Source organism: Macaca fascicularis, chromosome X, assembly GCF_037993035.2.
Source record: "Macaca fascicularis isolate 582-1 chromosome X, T2T-MFA8v1.1".
Taxonomy (NCBI): Eukaryota; Metazoa; Chordata; class Mammalia; order Primates; family Cercopithecidae; genus Macaca; species Macaca fascicularis.
The window spans coordinates 77,112,558-77,137,699 of record NC_088395.1 but is presented as its reverse complement, the minus strand read 5'-3'; the positions used below and the strand labels follow the sequence as shown (position 1 = coordinate 77,137,699).

At 41.9% G+C, this 25,142-nt stretch overlaps 2 protein-coding genes across 4 annotated transcripts in view; one reads left to right on the top strand and one right to left on the bottom strand.

Annotated features, from left to right (window-relative positions):
* The window catches only part of KIF4A (kinesin family member 4A), a 133,074-nt gene that overhangs the window by 39,287 nt on the left and 68,645 nt on the right, over nt 1-25,142 (bottom strand). For both annotated transcript variants that reach the window (XM_074029486.1, XM_005593863.5), the window contains exons 14-18: nt 24,029-24,085; nt 22,860-23,045; nt 10,444-10,547; nt 9,358-9,502; nt 8,501-8,611 (exon numbers count right to left, since the gene is read on the bottom strand). In XM_074029486.1, coding sequence (XP_073885587.1) covers nt 8,501-8,611; nt 9,358-9,502; nt 10,444-10,547; nt 22,860-23,045; nt 24,029-24,085 — 603 coding nt within the window. The remainder of the gene's footprint in view (nt 1-8,500; nt 8,612-9,357; nt 9,503-10,443; nt 10,548-22,859; nt 23,046-24,028; nt 24,086-25,142) is intronic.
* Nucleotides 14,188-15,264, top strand: LOC123571383 (trafficking protein particle complex subunit 2-like protein). Of its 2 annotated transcripts, none has more exons than XM_065537961.1 (2): nt 14,188-14,492; nt 15,025-15,264. In XM_065537961.1, the coding sequence occupies exons 1-2, from the start codon at nt 14,242-14,244 to the stop codon at nt 15,227-15,229; spliced, it is 456 nt and encodes a 151-aa protein (XP_065394033.1). In that variant the 5' UTR covers nt 14,188-14,241; the 3' UTR covers nt 15,230-15,264. The 2 variants fall into 2 exon arrangements, with proteins under 2 accessions (XP_065394033.1, XP_045240295.2); XM_045384360.3 differs by having other exon boundaries at nt 14,270-14,478; nt 14,905-15,264.

Sequence of the window (25,142 nt, the reverse complement as noted above, 5' to 3'; positions counted from 1 at the left end):
CCTAAAACCAACTCTGTCTCTTCAAACTAGCTGTTTCCTCTGACTTTCCAGTCACTGAAAAGCCCGTGGTACTTTTTGTTGCCCTACTTCCTTCATTTTTTGAAAGGTAGATTTTGCATTAATTATGATTAAAATCATTCACTAAACATTATTGAGTGTGCACTACTTGCCAGTCACTGCTCTAGACATTGGAAATACAGAAGTGAGCAAAACAAAGATCCTTGTCAATGTAGAATATATATTCCTGTAGAAAGTAAAATTGTCATCACTTTATAGAGATGTCTCCTTTCTTCTTTTGTTCTTCTTAACAGTTTTATTGAGATATAATTCACATACCATACAATTCACTCATTTAAAGTACATGATTCAGTGGCTTTTGGTACATTCACACAGTTGATGTAAACATCACCACACTTAATTTTAGAACATTTTCATTAACACAAAAAGAAATATACTGTTTAGTGATCACCCTACAACCCCATCACCCCACCCCAAAGCCCTGGACAACCACTCATCTATTTTTTGTCTCTACAGATTTTAATGTCCTACTCTGGATATTTCATATAAATGGAATCCTATCATATATGGTCTTTTGTGATTGGCTTCTTTCACTAGGCAAAATGTTTTCAAGCTTCATCCATGTTGTAGCATGTATCAGTACTTCATTCCTTTGTATGGCTGAATACTACTCCACTGTATGGATAGACCACATTTTATTTGCCCATTCATCAGCTGATGGACATGTTGGGTTTTTCCACTTTTTGGCTATTATGACTACTGCTGCATAAACATTTGGGTACAAGTTTTTGCATATATGACATATTTTTGTATCTCCTGGGTAGAAAAAACTAAGAGTGGGATTGCTGGATCATATGGTACCTCTAGGTTTTTATTTAGCCTTTTGATAAACTGCTAAACTGTTTGCCAAAGCAGCTATACCATTTTCCCATCCTACTGACAATGTATGAGGCTTTCAGTGTCTCCACATTCTTGCTAAGACTTACTATCATCTGTCTTTGTTTATAGCCATCCTAGTAGATGTGAAACTGCATCTCATTGTGGTTTTGATTTGCATTTCTCTGATGGCAAATGACATTGAGCACCTTTTCATGTACTTATTGCTTTGCCCATTTTAAAACTGAGTTATATTTTTATTGTTGATTGGTAAGAGTTCTTTTTTTTTTTTTTTTGAAATGGAGTTTCACTCTTATCGCCCAGGCTGGAGTGTAATGGTACGATCTCGGCTCACCACAACCTCCGCCTCCCGAGTGCAAGCGATTCTTCAACCTCAGCCTCCCCAGTAGCTGGTATTACAGGCATGTGCCACCACACCAGGCCAATTTTTTTTTGCATTTTTAGTAGAGATGGGGTTTTTCCATGTTGGTCAGGCTGGTCGTGAACTCCCGACCTCAGGTGATCTGCCCGCCTCGGCCTCCCAAAGTGCTGGGATTACAGGTGTGAGCCACTGCGCCCGGCCGGTAAGAGTTGTTTATCTATCTTGGGTATAAGACTCTTATCAGCTATATGATTTGCAAATATTTTCCTCCCAATCTATGGACTGGCTATTAACTTTCTTCTTCTTCTTCTTTTTTTTTTTTGTTAGAGATGGGGTCTTGCTATGTTGCCCAGGGTGGGATCAAACTCCTGGGCTCAAGCAATCCTCCCACCTTGGCTTCCCAAAGTATTGAGATTACAGGCGTGAGCCACCATGTCTGATCATATTCACTTTCTTGATGGTATTATTTACAATGCAAAAGCTTTTAATTTTGTCTCTTTTTTGGTTAGCTGTTTGTACTTTAGGTGTCACATCTAAGAAATCATTGTCTAATCCAAAGTCACAAAGATTAACACCTATGTTTTCTTCTAAGAGATTTATAGTTTTAGCTCGTACATTTAAGTTTTGGTCTGTTTTAATTTTTGTATATGGTATGAGAGCAAGTTTCTTTCTGAGACAGAGTCTCACTCTGTTGCCCAGGCTGGACTGCAGGGGCATGATCTCAGCTCACTGCAACCCCTGCCTCCCAGGTTCAAGTGATTCTCCTGCCTCAGCCTCCCGAGGAGCTGGGATTACAGGCACGTACCACCATGCCCAGCCAATTTTTTTGTAATTTTAGTAGAGACAGGGTTTCACTATGTTGGCCAGGCTGGTCTTGAACCCCTGACCTCAAGTGATCCACCCACCTCGGCATCCCAAAGTGCTGGGACTACAGGCGTGAGCCACTGTGCCTGGCCACAAGTTTTAACTTCATTATTTTGCATGTGACTATCCAGTTGTTCTAGGACTATTTGTTGAAAAGACAAAATTGTTTTCCTCATTGAATTGTCTTGGCATTACTGTTGAAAATCAACTGGCCGTAAGTGTGTAAGTTTATTTCTGGATTCTCAATCTTATTCCATTGACCTATATGTCTATCTTTACACAGTACCACACAGTCTTGATTACTGTAGCTTTGTAGAAAGTTTTAAAATCAGTAAATGTGATGTTTACAAATTTGTTCTTCTCCTTGAGTGCTTTGAATAGTCTAGGTCCCTTGCATTTCCATATATATTTTAGAATCAGCTTGTGAGTTTCTGTGAAGAAACCAGATGGAATTTCATTGGGATTGTGTTGCATCTGTAAGGCAATCTGAAGGGTATTCCATCTTTAGAATATCAAGTCTTCCTGCCCATGAACGTGGGATATCCTTCCATTTATTTAAGGCTTCCTTAATTAAATTCAATGATGTTTAGTAGTTTTCAAGTATACAAGTCTTACACTTCTTTTGTTAAATTTATTCCTAAGTATTTTATTTGTATTGATGCTATTATAAATGGAATTGTTTTCTTTTCTTTCTTTTTTTTCTTTTGAGACGGAGTCTCGCACTGTCGCCTGGGCTGGAGTGGTGCAATGGCGTGATCTTGGCTCACTGCAACCTCCACCTCCCGGGTTCAAGTGATTCTCCTGCCTCAGCCTCCCGAGTAGCTGCGATTACAGGTGCCCACCACCACACCTGGCTAGTTTTTTGTATTTTTAGTAGAGACGGGGTTTCACTATGTTGGCCAGGCTGGTCTCGAACTCCTTACCCTATGATCTGCCCACCTCAGCCTCCCAAAGTGCTGGGATTACAGGCGTGAGCCACCGTGCCCAGCCCTGGGATTGTTTTATTAATCTCATTGTCAAATTGTTAATTGCTAGTATATAAATATACTACTGATTTTCCTTTTTTTTTTTTTTTTGGTTTTTTTTTTGTTTTTGAGACAGAGTCTTGCTCTGTAGCCCGCTGAAGTGCAGTGGCCTGATCTCAGCTCACTGCAACCTCTGCCTCCTGGGTTCAAGTGATTCTCGTGCCTCAGCCTCTCAAGTAGTTGGGACTATAGGCATGTGCTACCATGCCTGGTTAATGTTTGTATTTTTAGTAGAGACAGGGTTTCACTGTGTTGGCCAGGCTGGTCTTGAACTCCTGGCCTCAAGTGATGTGCTTGCCTTGGCCTCCCAAAGTGCTAGGATTACAGGTGTGAGCCACCGTGCCTGACCACAACTTATTTTCTTATATTGATCTTATATTCTGCAACCTTGCTGAACTTATATATTAATTCTAATAGACTTTTAGTGGATTCTCTAGGATTTTCTACATATAAGATCATGTCATCTATAAACAGAGATAGTCTTGCTTCATCTTTTCCAGTTTAGATGCCATTTATATATTTTTCTTCCCTAAACGTCCTGGTTAGAACCTCCAGGACAATGTTAACTAGACATGGCAAGAGTGGACATCCTTGTCTTGTTTCTGATCTTAGGGGAAAAGTATGCTCTTTTTCACCATTAAGTATGTTAGCTGTGGGTTTTTCTTTTTTTTTTTTTTTTTTTTTTTTTGAGACGGAGTCCCGCTCTGTCGCCCAGGCTGGAGTGCAGTGGCCGCATCTCAGCTCACTGCAAGCTCCGCCTCCCGGGTCTACGCCATTCTCCTGCCTCAGCCTCCCGAGTAGCTGGGACTACAGGCGCCCGCCACCTCACCCGGCTAGTTTTTTGTATTTTTTAGTAGAGACGGGGTTTCACCGTATTAGCCAGGCTGGTCTCGATCTCCTGACCTTGTGATCCGCCCGTCTCGGCCTCCCAAAGTGCTGGGATTACAGGCTTGAGCCACCGCGCCCGGCCGCTGTGGGTTTTTCATACACGCCCTTCATTGCACTGGGGAAGTTCTCTTCTATTCCTAGTTTCTTGAGTGTTTTTATCATGAAAGAGTGTTAGATTTTTGTCAAATGCTTTTTCTGTGTCTATTGAGATGATCATGTGGTTCTTGTCCTTTTTCCTACTGATATGGTATATAACATAAATTTTCCATATATTAAACAAACTCTGCATTTTTCGGATGGACCTCACTCGGTCATAAGTGTATCATCCTTTTTTTTTTTTTTTTTTGAGACAGTGTCTCACTCTGTTGCCCAGGCTGGAGTGCAGTGGCATGATCTTGGCTCACTGCAGCCTCTGCCTCTTGGGTTCAAGCAATTCCCATGCCTCAGCCTCCCGAGTAGTTGAGATTATAGGCATATGCCACCATGCCCAGCTAATTTTTCTTTTTTGTATTTTTAGTAGAGACAGGGTTTTGCCATGTTGGCCAGGCTGGTCTCAAACTTCTGACCTCAAGTGATCTGCCCGCCTCGGCTTTCCAAAGTGCTGGGATTACAGGTGTGAGTCACCATGCCCAGCCTATCATCCTTTTTAAATGTTGATGGATTCAGTTTGCTAGAATTTTGTTGAGGATTTTCATGCCTATATTAAGATATATTGGTCTGTGGTATTCTTTTCTTGTGATGTCTTTGGTTTTGGTATCAGGGAACATAAGCCTCATGGAATGAGTTGGGAAGTGTTTCCACTGCTTATAGTTTTCAGAAGAGTTTCTGAGAAATGGGTATTTCTGTCTTTTTTTTTTTTTTTTTCTGAGACAGAATCTCACTCTATTGCCCAGGCTGGAGTGCAGTGGTGTGATCTTGGCTCACTGCAACCTTCGCCACCTGGGTTCAAGCAATTCTTGTGTCTCAGCCTCCCAAGTAGCTGGGATTACAAGTGTGTGTCACCACACCTGAATAAGTTTTGTATTTTTAGTAGAGATGGGGTTTCACCATGTTGGCCAGGCTCGTCTCGAATTTCTGACCTCAGGTGATCTGCCCACTTCAGCCTCCCAAAGTGCTGGGATTACAGGCATAAGCCACAGCACCAGGCCAAGAAATGGGTATTTCTTCCTAAAATGTTTGATATAACTCACCAGTGAAGCCATCTGTGCCTGGGCTTTTCTTTGTGGGAAGTTTTTAAACTACTAATTTAACTTCTTGTCATGGGTCTATACAGATTTTCTATTTCTTCTTGAGTCAGTTTTGGTAGTTTTTGTCTTTCCAGGCATTTGTCCACTTCATCTAGGCTATCTAATTTGTTGGCGTACAGTTGTTAACAGTAATTCCTTATAATCCTTTCCTTCCAGCAAGACTAGTAGTGATATTCCCTCTGTCATTCCTAACTTTAGTAATTTAAATTTTCTTTCTTTTTTTTCTTATTAAGGTTATCTGAAGGTTTGTCAGTATTTGTTGATCATTTCAAAAGACCAACTTTTGGTTTCAATGATTTTCTGTTTTTTTCTATTTTGTATTTATTAATTTCTACTTTAATCTTTTTTTTTTTTTTTTTTTTTGAGACAGAGTTTCACCCTTGTTGCCCAGGCTGGAGTGCAATGGTGCAATCTTGGCTCAGTGCAACCTCTGCCTCCCGGGTTCAAGCGATTCCCCCGCCTCAGCCTCCCAAGTAGCTGGGACTACAGGCATGCAGCACTATGCCCGGCTAATTTTGTATTTTTGGTAGAGAGAGGGTTTCTCCATGTTGGTCAGGCTGGTCTCAAACTCCCGACCTCAGGTGATCCACTCGCCTTGGCCTCCCAAAGTGCTGGGATTACAGGAGTGAGCCACCGTGCCCAGCCTATTTCTACTCTAATTTTTTAATGTTTCCTTTCATCTACTAGTTTTGGGTTTAGTTTGCTCTCTTTTCTTCAGTGTTTTAAAGTGGAAGGCTAGGTTATTGGTTTAAGATCTTTCTTCAATTAAAGAAAACTGAGGCCGGGCGCAGTGGCTCAAGCCTGTAATCCCAGCACTTTGGGAGGCCGAGACGGGCGGATCACGAGGTCAGAAGATCGAGACCATCTTGGCTAACACGGTGAAACCCCGTCTCTACTAAAAAATACAAAAAACTAGCCGGGCGAGGTGGCGGCGCCTGTAGTCCCAGCTACTCGGGAGGCTGAGGCAGGAGAATGGCGTGAACCTGGGAGGCAGAGCTTGCAGTGAGCTGAGATCCGGCCACTGCACTCCAGCCTGGGCGACAGAGCGAGACTCTGTCTCAAAAAAAAAAAAGAAAAAAAAAAAAAAAAAAAAAAAAAAGAAAACTGAGATGCAGTCTCACAATTTTGCCCAGGCTGGTCTTGAACTCCTGGGCTCAAGTGATCCTTCCACCTCAGCCTCCCAAGTAGCTGGGACTACAGGAGCCTTTCGCGTTTTTTAATATAGGCATTTACAACTATAAAATTCCCTCCAAACACTGTTTTAGCTGTATCCCATAAGTTTTGGTATGTTGTATCTTTGTTTTTATTAATCTCAAAGTATTTTTAAATTTCCCTATGACTTCCTTTTTGACCCATTATTTATTTAGGATTATGTTAATTTCTTCATATTTGTGAATTTCCCAAATTTATTTTTGTTACTGATTTTTAATTTTATTCCATTGTGGTTAGAGAACAGATTTTGTATTATTTTCAATACTTTTTTTTTTTGAGACAGTCTTGCTCTGTTGCCCAGGCTGGAGTGCAGTGGCACGATCTCAGCTCATCGCAACCTCCATCTCCCAAGTTCAAGCGATTCTCCTGCCTCAGCCTCCTGAATACAGGAGATCACAGACATGCCACCATGCCCGGCTAATTTTTGTATTTTTAGTAGACACGGGGTTTCACCATGTTGGCCAGACTGGTCTCAAACTCTGACATCAGGTGATCTGCCCACCTTGGCCTCCCAAAGTGTTGGGATTACAGGCGTGAGCCACGATGCCTGGCCTGTTTCAATACTTTTAAATTTATTGAGGGATAAAAGGGCTAGCATATGGTCTATCCTGCAGAATGTTTCATGTGCACCTAGGAAGAACATATCCTGCTGTTGGTTGGCGTAGTCTATAGATGTCTGTTAGGTATAGTGTATAATCTAGCATATTACATAAACTATAGACCAATATCTCATGAATATAGATATGAAAATGCTAGGTATTATATTGTTGAAGTCTTCGATATCCTTACTGATCTTGTGCCTATTGTTCTATCTATTATTAAAGTAGGGGCTGGGTTCAGCGGCTCATGCCTGTAATACCAGCACTTTAGGAGGCTGAGGTGAGAGGACTTCTTGAGCCCAGGAGTTCGAGACCAGTCTGGGCAACATAGTGAGATTCCATCTCTACAAAAAATAAAAAAGTTGCCAGGTGTGGTGGTATACAGCTGTAGGTCTAGCTACTCAGAAGGCTGAGGTGGGAGGATTGCTTGAGACCAGGAATTTGAGGCTCCAGTGAGCTATGATTGCACCACTGCACTCCAGCCTGGGCAACAGAACAAGACCCCATCTCTAAAAAAGAAAGAAAATAAAGAGATGGATTGAAGTCTCCAAATATTTATTACTGTTGATTTGTCTATTTCTCTCTCCATTTCTGTCAGTGTTTGCTTCATATATTCTGGGGGCTCTGTTGTCAGATGTATATTCAGGCCCTTATAATTCTTCTGGATTATACAATATCTTCTTGTGTTCTGGCCTCTGTTTCTCAATATTACAGTTTGCTCTATACATTATTCCCAGATATGTCTTTCTAAAGCAGTATTATGTTGATAACACTTTCTAAAAACCCTTAAAAATCTTTATGCTACTAACAAAATGAGTTCAAACTTCTTGGATCTTTAATAATCCAGCTTCGACTTGCCTTTCCAATGGAATGGTCCACTACTATACTTCACCCCAGTTGGACCACTTGCCATTCCTTGACTATGCCTACAAAGTTGTCATCTCTATTTCTTTGATCTATCTATCTGGAATGCTTGTACTTATCTCTATCAAAACCCTTCCTATTATTCAGGGCCTATTCAGCCATCATCTTTTCACTCCAACTGCAAATTTGCTTTCCTTTCTCTTACTTTGGTATTTTATTCTTATAGCCCAAATCTCTTTCTTCCTTGTATTTGAGAAATCCATGCTTATGTCTTACCGTCTCCTTTAGATAAGACATTCTTCAAGGGCAGAGTTTATATACTACTAATTTTTCTATTTCTCACAGTGCCTAGTAGATAGTACTTTGAACATAATAGACATAGTAGACATTTAATACAAAGTTGTTAAATTCATGAAAATGTCACACTTTTGGAGACATGAGGTATTTGAAGAGAAGCATCAAAATTGTTAGTCAGCTCAGAGAAGCATTTATTAGCTAGGCCTTCAAGAAGTTTTAGTTACTTACTCGTTCTTTTAACTGTATTACTTCTTTGTCTTTTTTCTGCTTCCACTGTCTAAACTTCTCAGCATCTTCTTTCATTTGACGCATTAACTGTACCCGCTGGTTTTTCATCATCTATAAAAACAAAAACCAGCACAAGTATTAGTCATCTGCACTTTATTCTAGGCTGGTGCGGATGGATAGACTTACCATTAAGAAGAGAGAAAAGCCAGAACTAGGCTGGGAAAGCGGTCCCCAACAGATTTTCTGATTAGGCTTATAATACCCTTGCTATGCTTGCACAGGGTTTCCAAGTATAGACTACACAAGTGAACACTGAGAAGACAGTAAAGAAAAATGTACCTACAAGCTAAATCCAGCCCTAAATTCACTGTATACAAATGAAATTTCAAGGAAACATCTAAGCCTCCAGGACAAATCTACCTAGCAACCACTGTATTCTAAAGGTTTCAGTACAAGTAGCCTGTAACCACCACTTTGTTGGTGCCACAAGTTGAATATTCAATAACTGAGAATTTTCTCTAGGTGTCCGTCATCTTGTTACTACTTCAGGAAATTATGCTGCGTGATCATGGAAGGTGATCAGGATATAACCACTAAGCATGGAGATGTCTTTGTTCTTTGGTTTCAGAGACTCTAACGCTAAATTTTGAATGTCAAAGCAAGGTTATACTGAGCAGATCCTAGATGACCACTAGCACAATGTTCTGCAAAAGTGGCATTTGTGGAAATTCACACACTTGAAATGATTGCCCTGCCTGCTATTTTCTCACCTGAAAACACCTCTGGTGTATTTCTAAATGGAATACCTATGTTTGTAAATTCCAATGGGAGTAAATGCAAGGATTAGAATTTATTACCCGTATCTCCTGGTTCAGTTTGGAGACAGTACGCTCTGTGGATTCCTTTAATTTCAGAAGTTTGGACTGCTCATTCAGTTTCTTCTTCAGTTCAGCGATTTGACCCTCCAGCTCCTGGAGACGTTTGCGGCGGCGCTCACTCAACCTAAACACAGATGCTGTAGAAGTGAGGACTACCAGCAGCAAAGCCTGACTTCAAAAGACATAATACTAGACTCCCAGAGTTACAATCCTGACATATACAAAATAGGTGACTAGTCACATAGCCATCTTGAAAAAAGAATACCACCCAAACAACCAAACCTGTCTCAATAATAGGAGCTTAATACAAAGAGTAAGACAACTTTTAGTACACAGCAATGCAACTGCCTCAATATACGCCGCCCCTTTTGCATCAGAATGGTTCTTTGAAGGCATTTCACTTCACTTTAGCTATGAAGAATTCTGATGACTATTATAGAAGTCTGAGATAGAAAGTAAACATTCAGCATAACTTTTACAAACATGAGCTTTAGACTCAACCGAGAGATAAAATGGAGTCACTGAGTAAAAAGAAGGTAGCGTAGCCCATACAGCAGAGGTCTGAAGGAGAGTAGAATGTTATAGTTATCTGCTTTGGTTTTATTCTTAACGGGTAAGAGATGGCTAGATTGATTTTTTTAATCACTAGCCTGGACATTAATTCCATTCACAAGCTAATTTACCATTAGCGCAGGGACAAAGAAACTGCTGTTATCTAGTAAGTGTGATAATCTTTCAAAAGCCAGCTCAAGCGCTTTTTACAAAGCCTTCCTTGATCATGGTAGCCTGAATTGATATTTCTCGCCTCTGAACTCTTAACACAATTACTGCCTAAGAAATTTATTTGGCTACTAATCATGTGCTGTGTTATGACATTCTTTTACTGTCAACTTGAGACGCTATTTAAAATTGCAATTATTTAACCACTTTTGTGTTTAGGTTTCCTCTTCATAACTACGTTTAAATCTTTAGGGGCAGTAAATGGGACTTCTACTTCTCTATTTCTTGCAAAGCTCCTCACACATAGTAGGGACTTGAAATAACATTTATTAACTTTAATCTTACTTGGCTTGGTTGACATCTTTCTTTGCTGTCTGAAGTTCAAGAACCAATTCTTCCTTTTCCTTTTGCAGATTGATGACTTCTAATTCTAGCTCTTTTATGTTATCCTAGAAAGGTTATAGGTAAAAGAGAAAGAAGACATTACATGGCACAGGAAGAAAAACCACTTCAGCATTCCATGTCTCAAGGAACTATGCATTAAATTTTACCACTTCGATTGCACGCTGAGAACATTTATTCTTGATTTGATGGAGATTAAAATTATGTAGTAGGAAATGTTTGGAATCTGAGGGTCTGGGTTTTAATCTTGACTGCCACACTTAATAAGTATCTTTAAGGAAAGTCACTTCATCTTTTAGTTTGGGTTTCTGTTCAGAAAAGAGTTTATATACGTGTGTGTGCATGAATGTATATGTGTGTGTATATATACTATATCATATATATATAGTGTGTGTGTGTGTGTATATATATATATAGCCCAGATTGGTCTTGAACTCCTGAGCTCAAGTGATCCTCCCGCCTCTGCCTCCAAAAGTGCTAGGATTACAGGTGTGAGCCACCACATCTGGCCCTTCATTTGCTTATTTTCTTTCTTTTTTTCTTTTCTTTTCCCTCCTTTCCTTCTTCCTTTCCTTTCCTTTCCCTCCCTCCCCCTTCTCCCCATCCTTCTCTGTCTCTCTCTCTCTTCTTTCTTTTGAGACAGAGTCTCACTCTCACCTAGGCTGGAGTACAGAGGCATGATCATGGTTCACTGCAGCCTTTATCTCCTGGGCTCAAGTGATCCTCCCACCTTAGTCTCCTGAGTAGTGAGGACTACAGGAGTGTGCCACCAACTTGGCTAATTTTTGTATTTTTTTGTAGTGATGGGTTTTCGCCATGTTGCCCAGGCTGGTCTTGAACTCCTGGGCTCAAGCGATCCTCCCACCTTGGCCTCCTTAAAGTGCTAGGATTATAGGCATGAGCCACAGCACCCAGCCCCATAAATCTTAACTGTGAGTATGACTATATACTGACTCCTGTGAGTCCTCCTAGTGAATCATTCGATCTAGGTGAGCTCTTAGGGACTCCCAAAGGTTTCCCTATCTATGCCAATAATTAATAATAACACCTACCTCACAGGGTTGTTGGGAAGATCAAATAAGATAAAAAGGTAGACACTTTGTAAACTGTAAAGAGCTGCACAAATATTCTTATATTCAGAACTTTCAAACTTATCTATTCAATAACAACTGCAGTTCTGCAAGCATTTAGAAAAAGAAGTCTAGAAACTGAAGTTTGACAGTGGAAAATCCAAATTCCATCCTATTCTCATAACCAGAAAAGATTGGAGAAAACTGACTGGATGAGTAGTTGGCAGGGAAGAAGATTATATGCAGACCCTAGACCAGTATTAGACTGACAAAAAGAAGCAGAGGCAGATTAGGTGGGGTTATATCAGAGAAGCTTTCTAAATGCTTTCTAAATAGGCTAGAGCTGTTTTCCAAGCAATGTACTCAGTCACTTCAGTATAACCACTGAAAATCAAACTTTATAGTTACCTTGCTTTTTTTTTTTTTTTTTTTTTTTTTTTTTGAGACAGAGTCTTGCTCTGTCGCCTAGGCTGGAGTGCAGTGGTATGATCTTGGCTTACCGCAACCTCTGTCTCCCAGGTTCAAAAGATTCTTGTGCCCCAGTCTCCCAAGTAGCTGAGATTACAGGCACCCACCACCACACCTGGATAATTTTTGTATTTTTAGTAGAGACAGGGTTTCACCATGTTGGCCAGCCTGGTCTCAAACTCCTGACTTAAGTGATCCACCCACCTCGGCCTCCCAAAGTATTGGCATTACAGGCGTGAGCCACCACGTAGCCTACCCTGCATATTTAAAATCACTAACAACATGGGTGTGTATGTATGTATGTGTATATTCATATATTCTTTATATGATAAATATATTCTATATTCATCTATACTTACAACATAGAAAATATATTCTATATTTTTACTTATAGAAGTAACATATAAATATATTTATATAAAAAAATAGATAATACATATAAAGGTCAAGTTCCCTTGACTGCCTCACCCCTGCCAAAATTCCACTCCCCCTCCAGAAGCAAGCACTGTTACCAGCTTGATGCATATCTTCCATTTTTTCTAGACATTTACATATTCAAATATTACATATCTAGACATTTACATACACAGTCATATGTCACTTAATAACAGGAATACATTCTAAGAAATGCATTGTTAAGCAATTTCATCATCGTGTGAACATGATAGTGTACACTTATACAAATCTATATAGTATAGCCTACTATACACCCAGGCTATATGGTATAGCCTATTGCTCCTAGGTTATAAAACTGTATATCATGCGACTGTACTGAATACTGTGGGTGATTATAACATAATGGTAAGTATTTTGTATCTAAACATAAAAATGGTACAGTTAAAAATACAGTATTATAATCTTATGGGACCATCATTGTATCCATAGTCTGTCATTGACTGAAATGTCATTATTTGGTGCATGATTATATATTAAATAAATGTATTATATATTACATATCACTTAATATCTATTACTAGAATATGTAATTGATGTAAGTAAATATATAGTATATACACACACACGTGTGTGTTTATACCAATTAAAATGTGTTAAACATAGACTTTTATATATATATGTTATTCTGTAACTTGCCTTTTTTTACTTAATTAGTCATGGAGATTTATTTATATCAGCATATATAGATCTGCCTTGTTTTTTTGCCATAATGAAATATTCTGGTACATGCCTTCTGTGCACATGTGCAAGGTTTTACTAGGGTAGAGAGAAGTGGGAATTACACAGTCATGAGGGTATACATTTTCAATTTTTATAGACCTGCCAAATTGTCATCCAAAGGGGCTATTCCACTCTTGCCAGCTAAGTACGAGAGTACTTTGCTTACACCCTTGTCAACATTTGATATTGCTACACTTAAAAACTATTACCAATCTGATAGGTGAAAAATAGTTTCTATTCATTATATATACCACATTTAGTCCCTAATTGTCTTACCAACTCCACAAGGGGGAATTATTCAAAAATTTAAGTCCTGGTTTACTACAACTCATGGTAATCTTCATTAATCAGACCCTATGCCTCCCCCTATTTTTCTCTGGCAATTCTTTACAAGTGACAGGAAAAATACCATGCAACTCAGGAGGCTGAGGTGGGAGGATCACTTGAGCCCAGGAAGTCAAGGCTGCAGTGTGCTATGATCACGCCACTGCACTCCAGCCTGGGCGAGAGAGTGAGACTTTGTCTCTAAATAAATAAATAAATAATTGAATTAAAAACTGCTTTTATTTCGTAGAAAAAAAAAAAGGGTGATTCACATGTGAGTAAAAGGTATTGATTACATTAAGAATTTATTTCAGGCCTTGTGCAGTGGCTCACACCTGTAATGCCAGCACTTTGGGAGGCCGAGGCAGGCAGATAACCTAAGGTCAGGAGTTTGAGACCAGCCTGGCCAACATGGTGAAACCCTGTCTCTACTAAAAATACAAAAATTAGCTTCATGCCTTTAATCCCAGCTACTCGGGAGGCTGAGGCAGGAGAATCGCTTGAACCCAAGAGGTGGAGGTCGCAGTGCACAGAGATTGCACCACTACACACCAGCCTGGGTGACAGAGCAAGACTCCGTCTAAAAAAAAATTTATTTCTTCTTAATTTAATCAAGCATATTTGATGCCATGGGGAAAAGGACGAGATATCTTACTATAGCTATAGCTCCTTACTAGCACCCCTTTGTAGAGTTAGAAATACAATGGGCGGGGCACCCAGTGCTGGTCCTCTCAAGACGGCGATATGCATCCCGGTGATCACCAAGGAGAATTACCCTCTCTACATCCGCAGCACCCCCATGGAGAACGAGCTGAGGTTCCAGTACATGGTGTACACATCTCTGGACATGGTGGATGAGAAGATTTCTTCAATGGGGAAGGCCCTGGTCAACCAGAGGGAGCTCTATCTGGGCCCACTCTACCCCACAGAGGACTACAAGGTCTTGCCTCATAAGTCACTAGAAACTCTCGACCAGTCCCTTTGGACAAATCACTTGAGACCATGGAGTTCAAAGACGTTCCAAGAGTAGTAATGTAGCTTGTCCATGATGACATGTGCCAGTAGCCACTATTTTACAAAACAATATGGCCTCTACAGAGGAGGTCCGCCTTATTCATGAAGTCTCTGGTTTTGCAGTTAACTTTCTGGACCAGGCATTGATTCATAAAGAGGGTGAGGCATCCCAGGTGCACATAGAAACTCAGAGTCTGAGTGGCTCGGTTCCTGGAGCCTGAATTGGGTAAGGCTTAGCTGCCTGCCCTTTGCTTTTCCAGTAAACACTAGTTGCCCCAACGAAGTATCTAGGCATGCACCCAGTGTGGTCACTGCAGGACCAGCCCAGCCTGGGCACTGCCTGTGATTCAAGGTTGCCAGACTTCTCCAAAGTGAGGACACACAGAGGGCCCTCAGCTGGCAGGTTCTTCACCTGCTTTCCCAGCAGTCCTTGTGTTACAAGTGCATTCCCTATCCAGCTATGCAGACAGAGCTACACTACCATCTCCAAGGTGAAGTTTGTCATGGTGGTGAATCCCTCCAACACAGCTCTTCGAGACAATGAAATCCACAGGATGTTCTGGAAGCTGCACAACTCCTACATAGATGTGATGTGCAACCCCTTCTGTAACCCGAGGACAATATCCAGGCCAGGGACTGATAACATGGTGATGTCTATGATGATACAGGTCTGCTGAGTGAGAACTCTGCCACCAGACATTGCAAACAGAAGCTTCAGCATGTGACTGTTGTGGGGATGTCTGCCTCTTCCTGAATGTGATGACCATGGCATTTGGGGCAAGGCTCCATGCATGGTGCACCTCAAATAAAAGTCTTGTGAGATGAGATTTGGCTTTTTCCTTTTGTGTTAGCAGAGGATTCAACTAAGGAGAGTTTAGCTACGGATCTTTAGTGGTGTGGGCAGAGGTTAGTGACCAGACACAGCAGGAAGTGTGCCCCCAATAGGCTCGAAGCAGGGGAGGCAGGGGTGCCTGGAGCTGAGAGCTCTGGAGCCCACGGGACCTGTGACCACATGGGCTGCCTCTGCTGTTCCCTCTGCCCTTGCTGTGGCTGCCCATTGGCTGAATGGGTGGGCTGGTCCATAGGGGTTAGCCTCCTGAGCCCAGATCCAGCCTAGGATCTAGGGGCAAATGCGCCCTTCCCACGTGCGCATTCCCATGGGGGAGGGCCCTCCTCTTTCTGGACTTGGCCTCCATTCTTTGCATGTGGTCCAACATCTGGACACAGCCCAGGCCTTAGAAGGAGCCCTTGTGAAATTTGGAAGGCCTCAGGGCAGCCTGCTTCTGAAACCCTGGAGTGGCAGACTCAACGTGCCCTTTCCTGCCTGTTGGTGCAAAGTAGGTTAGGATCCGGCTGCTGCTCTCCAGATCCCTGGGCAGGCTGCTCTGGGAGCACATGGCTAGGACGAGCCAATTGGATCTGCTCTTTCTGCCCAGAAGCCCTGCAGCCAAAGTCCAGATAACGACCAGGCCTGAGGTGTCAACCAGGACAAGGTGACAGTTCAGGTGGCCCAGGCCTGCCTCCCCAGTGTCGCTTGTTGATGTGGCTGAGTGATGACTGCCCAGGGCAGTGGCAGAGGCCACAAGGACCACCCATGCGGCTGAGTCCTCGGCACACTCCTCACTCCATGTGTAGTCAGTGTCAGCGGGGTTGAGCAACCAAGGCTCAGCCTGCTGAGGAGCCCCCTTCCCTCCCCAGCCCATCCTCCCACCACCCCCAGCACTGGTCTAGGACTACAGAGTTTCTCAAGGACCTTCCAGGATCCCAGAATCCCCTGGGAGCAGGTCAGGCTGTTAACATGGGTTAGTCAGGGGTGGGGCACAGGGAGGTGAACTTTTTCTCTACACATCTTTGGATTTTCATGTCTTCCAATAAGTGCAGTGTTAATTTTATAAATTATAGGAGAAAAAGAAATCAACTAGGAGTGTGTGTGTGAAAACAGCATGCCCCAGGCCTCCCCCACCCCAGGGTGAACTGGAAGCCCTGAAGTGGGCTGAGTCATGCCAGGCAGCTGATTAGGGTGCACGTGGGTCACAAGCCACCCTCACAGGGTTAAATATTTAACCTCATATTAACAAGAGCCTCATATTTGTTAAGACAAGGCAGGACCCCAGCCCAAGCACCTCTCCCCTGCAGCTAGGCATGAAACCTTTGGCTTTTAGTGGGGATCACCCCTGCCTAAGTCCTGGCTGTGGTGGGGACTGCAAATTGTTAACCCAGCATCTATTATCCTTCCTCCCTACTAACAGAATCCCAGTGCTTCTGCCCAATTCTGATAAGCGGGCAGACAAAATCCATGTCCTACCCTCCCTCACAGCCCAGGGTGGGCAGTTGTAGCATGCAAGTGGATGGTGTCGGGAGAGACTTGCAGGAAAGACCCTGCAAAGGGAGCTCAGCTGACAATGTGCAATACCCTTCACCTTTGCCTTCTTCCTGCCTGGAATGTGGATGTGATGGCTGATGCTCAGCCAGCTGTCTTGAGAGCATGAGGACAAGATTCACACCCTAAGGCCAAGGAAGCAGAAAGCAGGAAGGATCCTGGGCCTTTGTTGCTGTACGTGCCCCAGACTACTTATGTTCAGCTTTTTTTTTTTTTTTTTTTTTTTTTTAATGTGAGAAAATAAATATATCCCTCTCTGGTTAAAGAAAAAAAAAAAAGAAAGAAAGAAAGAAAGAAAGAAATACAATGGGGGAACACATATCCCCATGTTTCCAGGCAAGAGTACAAGAAAGGAAGAATCACTTCTCAGCCTTACCAGTAATCCTTTGTTTATCCTGGAAAAGCCAAAATACATTTGACCTTAAAGAGGCTGCATTGTATGTCCTGTTAATATGGACAATTGAGTGACATATTTAACTTACTCCCTCCTGAAATCCCATGAAAATGAACAAAAAAGGAGGTATAAATCAACAAGAATGAAGAGAGATGAGGAGAGCAGTTGAGAGATATCAACAAACTTTTGGAAGAAGAAAACAGCTGGATAAGAAGTAATTGACGTCCAGAGTGGAAAAAGCTAAAATATAACTCCTACAGGACAAATATCAAGAAGAAGCAAAGCCAATACGTACCACGGAGGCACAGAGTGGAACAGAGGCTTCCTTTCTAGAGAGGCCGAACCTAACAGGTTGGACACAGCTAATAGCAGGGATGCAGTACCATACTGCTGACAGGGATTAAATAAAAGTCTGTCTATGATTGGAGAGACTTCAACTCCCTTATTTTCTCTGGGTTACTAGAACGATGGCATACCACCACTAGGCCCACACAACTCTAGGCAAAAGAATAAGAGTTCTTTATTGGAAATTGATTAGCCTAAGAGAAATCCATGCACATACAACTTGCTATTGGCTTTTAGTGCCTCCCTCTTAAATATGAATGGATAGCCATGGCTCACTAGAAATTTGAGGAAAGTGTCTTACCTGAAAGACAGACCAAAACAAACACATTAGAGAAAGGAAATCTGGAGGAAACAAAGGCAAAGCAGGAAGAAGAAGAAAACCTTGATAAAATTTAATTCCTATTCTTAGAGATGGGCTGTGAATCCACACAAAAAGAATAAAAGGCTATAACAAGGAACAATTACAGGATCAAAAGGAGACCTTGGAAATTAATAACCAAATGAAATAATTCACTAAGAATGAAGGGAAATCTCCCAGAGTGGAATAAAAAGACAAAGAAATAGAAAATAGGAAGAAAGAGATCAGAAAAGTAGAAACTAAATCTAAGAGATCCAATATCTAAGAGAAGCGCAAGAAAGAGAAAACAGAGAAAATGTAGAGATAGCATTATCAAAGAAACGATAGGAAAAAAACTGCCCAGAAAGGAGTACACATTTCTAGATTGAAAGGACTAGTCAAGCACCAAGTACAATAAATGAGAAAAGAAGGCTGGGTGTGGTGGTACATGTCTGTAATCCTAGCACTTTAGGATTGGGAGGCTGGGAGGATCACTAAAGACCAGGAGTTTGAGACCAGCCTCAGCAACATAGTGAGACTTCATCTCTACAAAAAATAAAAAATTAGCCAGGCATGGTGGCACATGCCTGTAGTCCCAGCAACTTGGGAGGCTGAGGCAGGAGGACCACCTGAGCCCAGGAAGTTGAGGCTGCAGTGAGCTGTGATGGCACCACTGCACTCCAGCCTGGGCAACAGAGCAAGACCCTGTCTCTATAAAAACAACAAAAACAAACAAACAAAAAACAGGAAACCATACCAAGGCCCATCATTGTGAAATTAAGTAACACTTGGGGACAATGAAAAGATCCTGAAAGTTTCCAAAGTAAAAAAATATATAGGTCTATTACAAATAATCCAAAATTATAATAGACTTCTCAACAGCAATACTGGAAATAGAAGACAATGGAGCAAGGCCTTCAAAATAATGAAGAAAACATTTCTATAGAATTGTAAAGTATAAGAATTTTGAAAAAGCAATTTTCAGACATGCAAAGCTTTAAAGTATTTCCCTTTCATGTATGCATTCTCAGAAAGCTATTGGGGTTTTATTCCACCAAAGCAAAGGGGTACACTAAAGAGGAGGAAGACATGAAATCCACGTCAACACAGAGATGAGAAAGAAATGAAGCAAATCCCCAGGATGATGGTACCAAGCTGGTGGCTGGACAACAGCCCTAGAGAAAGCAAACCAGGAGAGAAGACTCCAGAAGGGTTGTTTTCAAAAAAGAAATGGATAAATTACCTGGTATGTCTGACCACAATGAAGAGGTTTATAGTTTTTTTTTCTTTTCTTCTTCTTCTTTTTTTTTTTTTTTGAGACACAGTCTTGCTCTGTTGCCCAGGCTGGAGTGCAGTGGCGCTATCTTGGCTCACTGCAAGCTCTGCCTCCTGGGTTCATGCCATTCTCCTGCCTCAGCCTCCCGAGTAGCTGGGACTACAGGTGCCTGCCACCACACCCAGCTAATTTTTTGTATTTTTAGTAGAGACGGGGTTTCACCGTGTTAGCCAGGGTGGTCTCGATCTCCTGACCTCGTGATCCGCTCGCCTCGGCATCCCAAAGTGCTGGGATGAGTTTTATAGTTTTGTCAAGAAGTTTGGAGATAAAATTATTGACAGGTATATAGAAAACTAAGTAAATGGAAAAAATGTTATCTCTAGAAAATACAAAGAGCTATACAAGAAAAGAAATGCAATCATACTATATGGCTCAATTTTAAACATATTTACATAATCAGAATAATTTAAACACTAAATATTCATTTAAACAAAAAGGGTGATATAACCATTTTGAATGAAGAAAGTGAGGCAGTGTGCACAGGTGGTGGGATAAGAGAGCTACATTCTTGTCTTCCACTGTGGGAGGTCAATAGATAGTTATCTAAAAAATGTAACATAATCACACTGCTAATTCTTATCAAGAAATATGGAGGTAAATGTCAGAATAGGAATAGAGAACTATTTTGAGTTTTCTAAGTATTATAGTATTTGACTTTAAAAAATGATATATATGTATCTGACATAGAAAAAAATTAAGTTTTTTTGTTTGTTTGTTTGACACAGGTTCTCACTCTGTCACCCAGGCTAGAGTGCAGTGGTGCAATCTCGGCTCACTGCAACCTCCACCTCCTGGGTTCAAGCGATTCTCCTGCCTCAGCCTCCCGAGTAGCTGGGATTAAAGGCATGAAGCTAATTTTTGTATTTTTAGTAGAGACAGGGTTTCACCATGTTGGCCAGGCTGGTCTTGAACTCTTGACCTCAGGTGATCTGCCTGCCTTGGCCTCCCAAAGTGCTAGGATTACAGGCGTGAGCACCATGCCCAGCCACAGTTTTTTGTTGTTTGAGATGGTCTCACTCTGTCACTCAGGCTGGATTGCAGTGGTGTGATCTCAGCTCACTGCTGCCTGGACCTCCCTGTGCTCAGGTGATCCTCCCACCTCAGCCTCCCAAGTAGCTGGGACTACAGGCTCACACCAGCAGGCCCGGCTAATTTTTGTATTTTTTGTGGAGACAGGGTTTCGCCATGTTGCCCAGGCTGGTCTCAAACTCCTGGGCTCAAGTGATCTGCCCAAGGCAGCCTCCCAAAGTGCTGGCATTACAAAAAACTAAGTTTTTTAAAAGTTAAAAAAGACCATGATAACAAAAGGGAAAAAAACCTCTATTGGCAACTCAGGTATTATTTTGGAAGCAACCTCTAATCTAGGGGAAAAAGTGGTGAAAATTAATTAGCAGAATCACTTTTTTTTTGTTTTTACTCTGAAAATGTATGAGAGCTGGTAATTTTTTAAAAAGCATGAGAATTTGTTGTAGGGTCCTGCAGCCCCATCCATTCTCTACTGGGCCCTGGTATCCCGCTCCTCTCCTAGCTCTGTCGCTGAACGCTGTGCCTTAGTTTACTTCTCTGCACCGGGGGCTCACCCCTAGACCATTCCCAGCAGCTTCCCAGGTGATGTCGGTACCCCTAAGGCTGGGCTTTGCCAGCTGTGGCCCGGCTCCTTAGTACTGCCCAGGAGGCACCAGGTGGCTGAGGATGTGACTGTGGGCATCATTCTAGGCCAGTGGTTCTTGTATTGCATTCCAGCAGCAGGAATATCACCTGGGAACTTGACAGAAGTGCAAATTATTGGCCCCACCCAAGACCCACTGAATTAGAGCTTATGGAGTGGGGACCTGCAAGCTGGGGTTTTAAGGAGCCTTCCAGATGATTCTGACATGCATGAGAATCTGCCAACTACTGATCTAGGCCAGTCATTAGTGTAGCCTGGGGAGGGACTGGGGCTGTCTAGACCAAGAACAGGTGGAAAACACTAGCCTCATTTGGACTCCTGAGACTGGGAACCACCACCAACAAAAACCAACCCTATAGTCTCTCCTCTTGGAAGAGGAAGATAAGTTGGAGGGCCTGGAGAAAGCATACATTTTTTTTCTTTCCCTGCTCCTGGCTTGGTTACAGCTCTGCTCACCTCTCTCACTTGTCTTGGTTCTACAAAAGGTTGTCTAGATGATGCCAGCCAGGCAGGGGGTGGAAGTCCTGGGGAGGCAGGAGGCAGAAGACCCTGACTGTTTATCCCTTGGGAACCTCACCATAGGCCAGATGGCCCGCCTTCGAATGGAAAGAATCCTAACTCCACAAGGAAAGAATCCTAACCCCCCCGTTCCTCCTCCTCCCAACCCCAGGAAGACCTTGTAGACAGTGCCAAAAACAAACAAACAAACAAACAAACAAACAAACAAAAACAGCTCCAACCCCCAGCAGCTGGGAAGACAGCCAGAAGCTGTCCTTCCTCCTCATTCTGGCCCCCCTTCCCAGCCCCCAATACTGTGAACCTTCTTCCCATTCAGCCTGGTTTCCTGGTGAAGGTCCTGCAGTCGTGGGCCCTGGGGGACCCCCCAAGGAAAAGGCCCTCAGGAGGGAAGGGACCAAGGGCATCCTTGGGCCAACTGTCCACCTCTCTTGTCCACTGTTCTCTCCTCCCCACTTCTGTCTTCAAAAGGCTCCTTCCCAGGATGGATCGGGTGCTAGGACAACTAGAATCCAATCCAAAAGCTCTCCCTGCCCCTGTGTCTTTTTTCAGATGTGAGAACAACTGTACAGTGTAAACTTATAAAGTGATTTTAATGGTTATAGATTGGAAAGAAAGTATGTCATATGAACAGCTGCCATGGGGGGAAAAGAAAGCATGGGTACTAGAGCTATTCCTCAATATAAGCATATAATACCTTGGGAGTAGTAGGATATAGCTGGATGGGAAAACAACCCACTCTTCCCCCTACCACCCATCCTAATATCCCTTTGTCTGTAATCACAAACAATGAGAAACACTGGTCTACAAGGGAAAATAAGTCTGGAGCAAGGGCCATTTCTTGTGGGTAACCTGAAAGCCAAGGATTTGCCTTTAAGTAAAGACCTGATTATTAATTGGCAAAGGTCACTTAGAACTACTATTAGAAAAAAGTTTAGCCATTTGTCAAGTCATGTGACATCCACTAGTCTCTTCATAATTCATACTATAACCCAGACTATTTACCAAAAGATGTATTTTTCTCAGAATCCAAGCATAGTTATTAGAATATAATTTTTCTGTAAGTAGGGACCACATTTATTATAACGTTATCAAACTATTTATTAAATACCTGTGGCATAAGGTAAGGCATTAGATAGATTAAATGGAACAAAATTACAGGCTCCCTGTCCTGAATGTATCCTCTTTTTAAACCAACAGTACAACTCCCATTATACTATATACATTTTGTTGTCTTTTCATCATCAAAAATGGTATGCTTGTTGTTTTCTTCCCATTCAGTTTAAGAGACTGTAGACATGAATAAATACTGCCCTAGGAAATAGTTTACCTGGTATTGGTACTGAATGGGCTGTAGTTGGCTGTCATTCTGAGTCATCTTCCTAGCCAGGGCCTCTTTCAGTGCAAGCGCTTTATTCAACTCAACCAGCTCCTTAGACATCTGCGCTTGACGGAGAGCATGCTGAGTGGTAAAAGTGTCAGAAGACCTGTTCGTCTCTGGACTGGTTTCTACTTGCTGGAAAAAAAATCAGGATAACGATTTATAAGAGAAACAAGCAAATGAAGTTCCTTAGGCACTATTTCATCAAGTCTCACAGGCACTTCTCCATTAACAGTATTTCTGTTCCTTTACAACGGTGGCTCTGCATACATTTGTTTTAAGTATCTGAAATAAACTGAGCTAGCCTCGTTCCCTGCTCTCTCAAGCACCTTATTTCTTATACACTTTAATGGACTCTTTTAGTACCAACTACGTTTCTTTGCTCTTTCCTTCGTTGATCTGGATGGCATTTCTTACTTTTACCTCATTCCAAGGGGTCCTTACAGGAGAGAAGGTCCTGGAAATTGAGAAAAGGGTTCATTTGTTCTCACACAGCTGACCTCTAGTACCTGATCTAGTATTTTCCTTCTTTCAGAATGTGAAAACTACTGACATAGATTCATTTTAGGGATAAAAGCCTGTCTCAAGCAATCCATCATCCAGCCTTTCATTTTGTCTTTATAACCTTTAGTCAACATCTAATACATTTTATCTATCCTTGTGATCCGAACACTCAAATTATTTTTCTTGGTTCTTTTAGCCCCTAATATCTCATCCATAGAAAATTATGCTGAGAAAAAATTCTCTTCAATTTCTCCTCTAATGCTTTTTTGACTTTGCCATAATTTCCTCATTTTTTTCCTCTCCTCATTTTTAACTTGCTGGACGGTTGATGCAGAATACTAGCCTCTAACAAGAAATCTGTAAGCTGGGTTGCAAATATGGAACATTACATCCTTGAGAAGTCCTGGCCCCCATTACCAGTTATACTATTAGTGGTAGAGCCTATGCAAGGTAGGGGTTTTATGAAGCTGAGATTTACACTAAAGATTTCTGGATTTCCCAGGCATTCTACGGAGGTTGGTAACAATCACAGGTTCTCTTTTTCAGTTGAGTGATAAATTATAGGAAACAGCAGTTAGAGCTCCTGGTTCCACACAAAGGGACCAATTACTTACAGCTTCTTGTTCCACCGCAGTATCAATGGCTGCAGCCATGCAAGCAACAGTTTCATCCTGCAGTAACAAATGTTTTGGTTTAGGGAAAGAGTCTGAAGTAAAGCTTACTAGTGGATTTTATATTGGTTATTGTTAATTTTTTTCAAGTGTATACAGAGACCGTTTAAGGTACTGAACCCATTTTATAGTCACAGAAATCCCAAAAGCCACATGTTTCCATTTCCCATCTCTCAAGAGTCTTTCTTCTTTATAAAGGACAATTGTGTAGTTTTTATAAAAAATAAGGTCATGTGGCAATTGACATATTTCTTGCACTTCTCCTGAAGCCCTGCCACAGACAGTTGGGCCAGAGTGAAACATTTAGCCATTCCAACAGGCCAAAGTTTAACCCATTTTATGGACTCTACCCTTTCTTTTTATGCATCTACCACTAAGTATACCTCTACTAATGTACAAGTCTAGCCAATTCTTATGGGGGCATACCATTCTACAAACAGACATATCGAATAACGGCAATGCATCAGAAAAGTAAATAGAATGGTTATTTTTTATTTTTATAGTCAGTCAAGGTAGTAGGATCTTCCTCTATAAAGAAATAATTGCCTGGCCAAGCACGGTGGCTTATGCCTGTAATCCCAGCGCTTTGGGAGGTCAAGGCAGGCAGGTCATGAGGTCAGGAGTTCGAGACCAGCCTGGCCAACATGATGAAATCCCATCTCTACTACAAATACCAAAAAAAATTAGCTGGGCGTGGTGGCGAGCACCTGTAATCACAGCTACTCTGGAGGCTGAGGCAGGAGAATTGCTTAAACCTGGGGGGCGGAGGTTGCAATGAGCCAAGATTGCACCACTGTACTCCAGCCTGGGTGACAGAGCAAGACTCCATCATGAAGAAAAAACAACAAACAAACAAACAAACAAAAACAGAAAGAAAGAAATGCCTTAGATGGATACTCCCAGAAAAATATGCTCATGAAGTCAGATAAAGGTACTGCAGCCTCTGTCCCTCATGTAAATAAGAACTGATCGGCCGGGCGCGGTGGCTCAAGCCTGTAATCCCAGCACTTTGGGAGGCCGAGACGGGCGGATCACGAGGTCAGGAGATCAAGACCAT

Bases quoted from the DNA above. Each gene is read 5' to 3' on its own strand.
- LOC123571383 (XM_065537961.1), top strand. From the start codon at position 14,242: ATGGGCGGGGCACCCAGTGCTGGTCCTCTCAAGACGGCGATATGCATC. The intron at 14,493-15,024 runs GTCACTAGAAAC...ATGCAGACAGAG, and splicing joins TACAAGGTCTTGCCTCATAA to CTACACTACCATCTCCAAGG.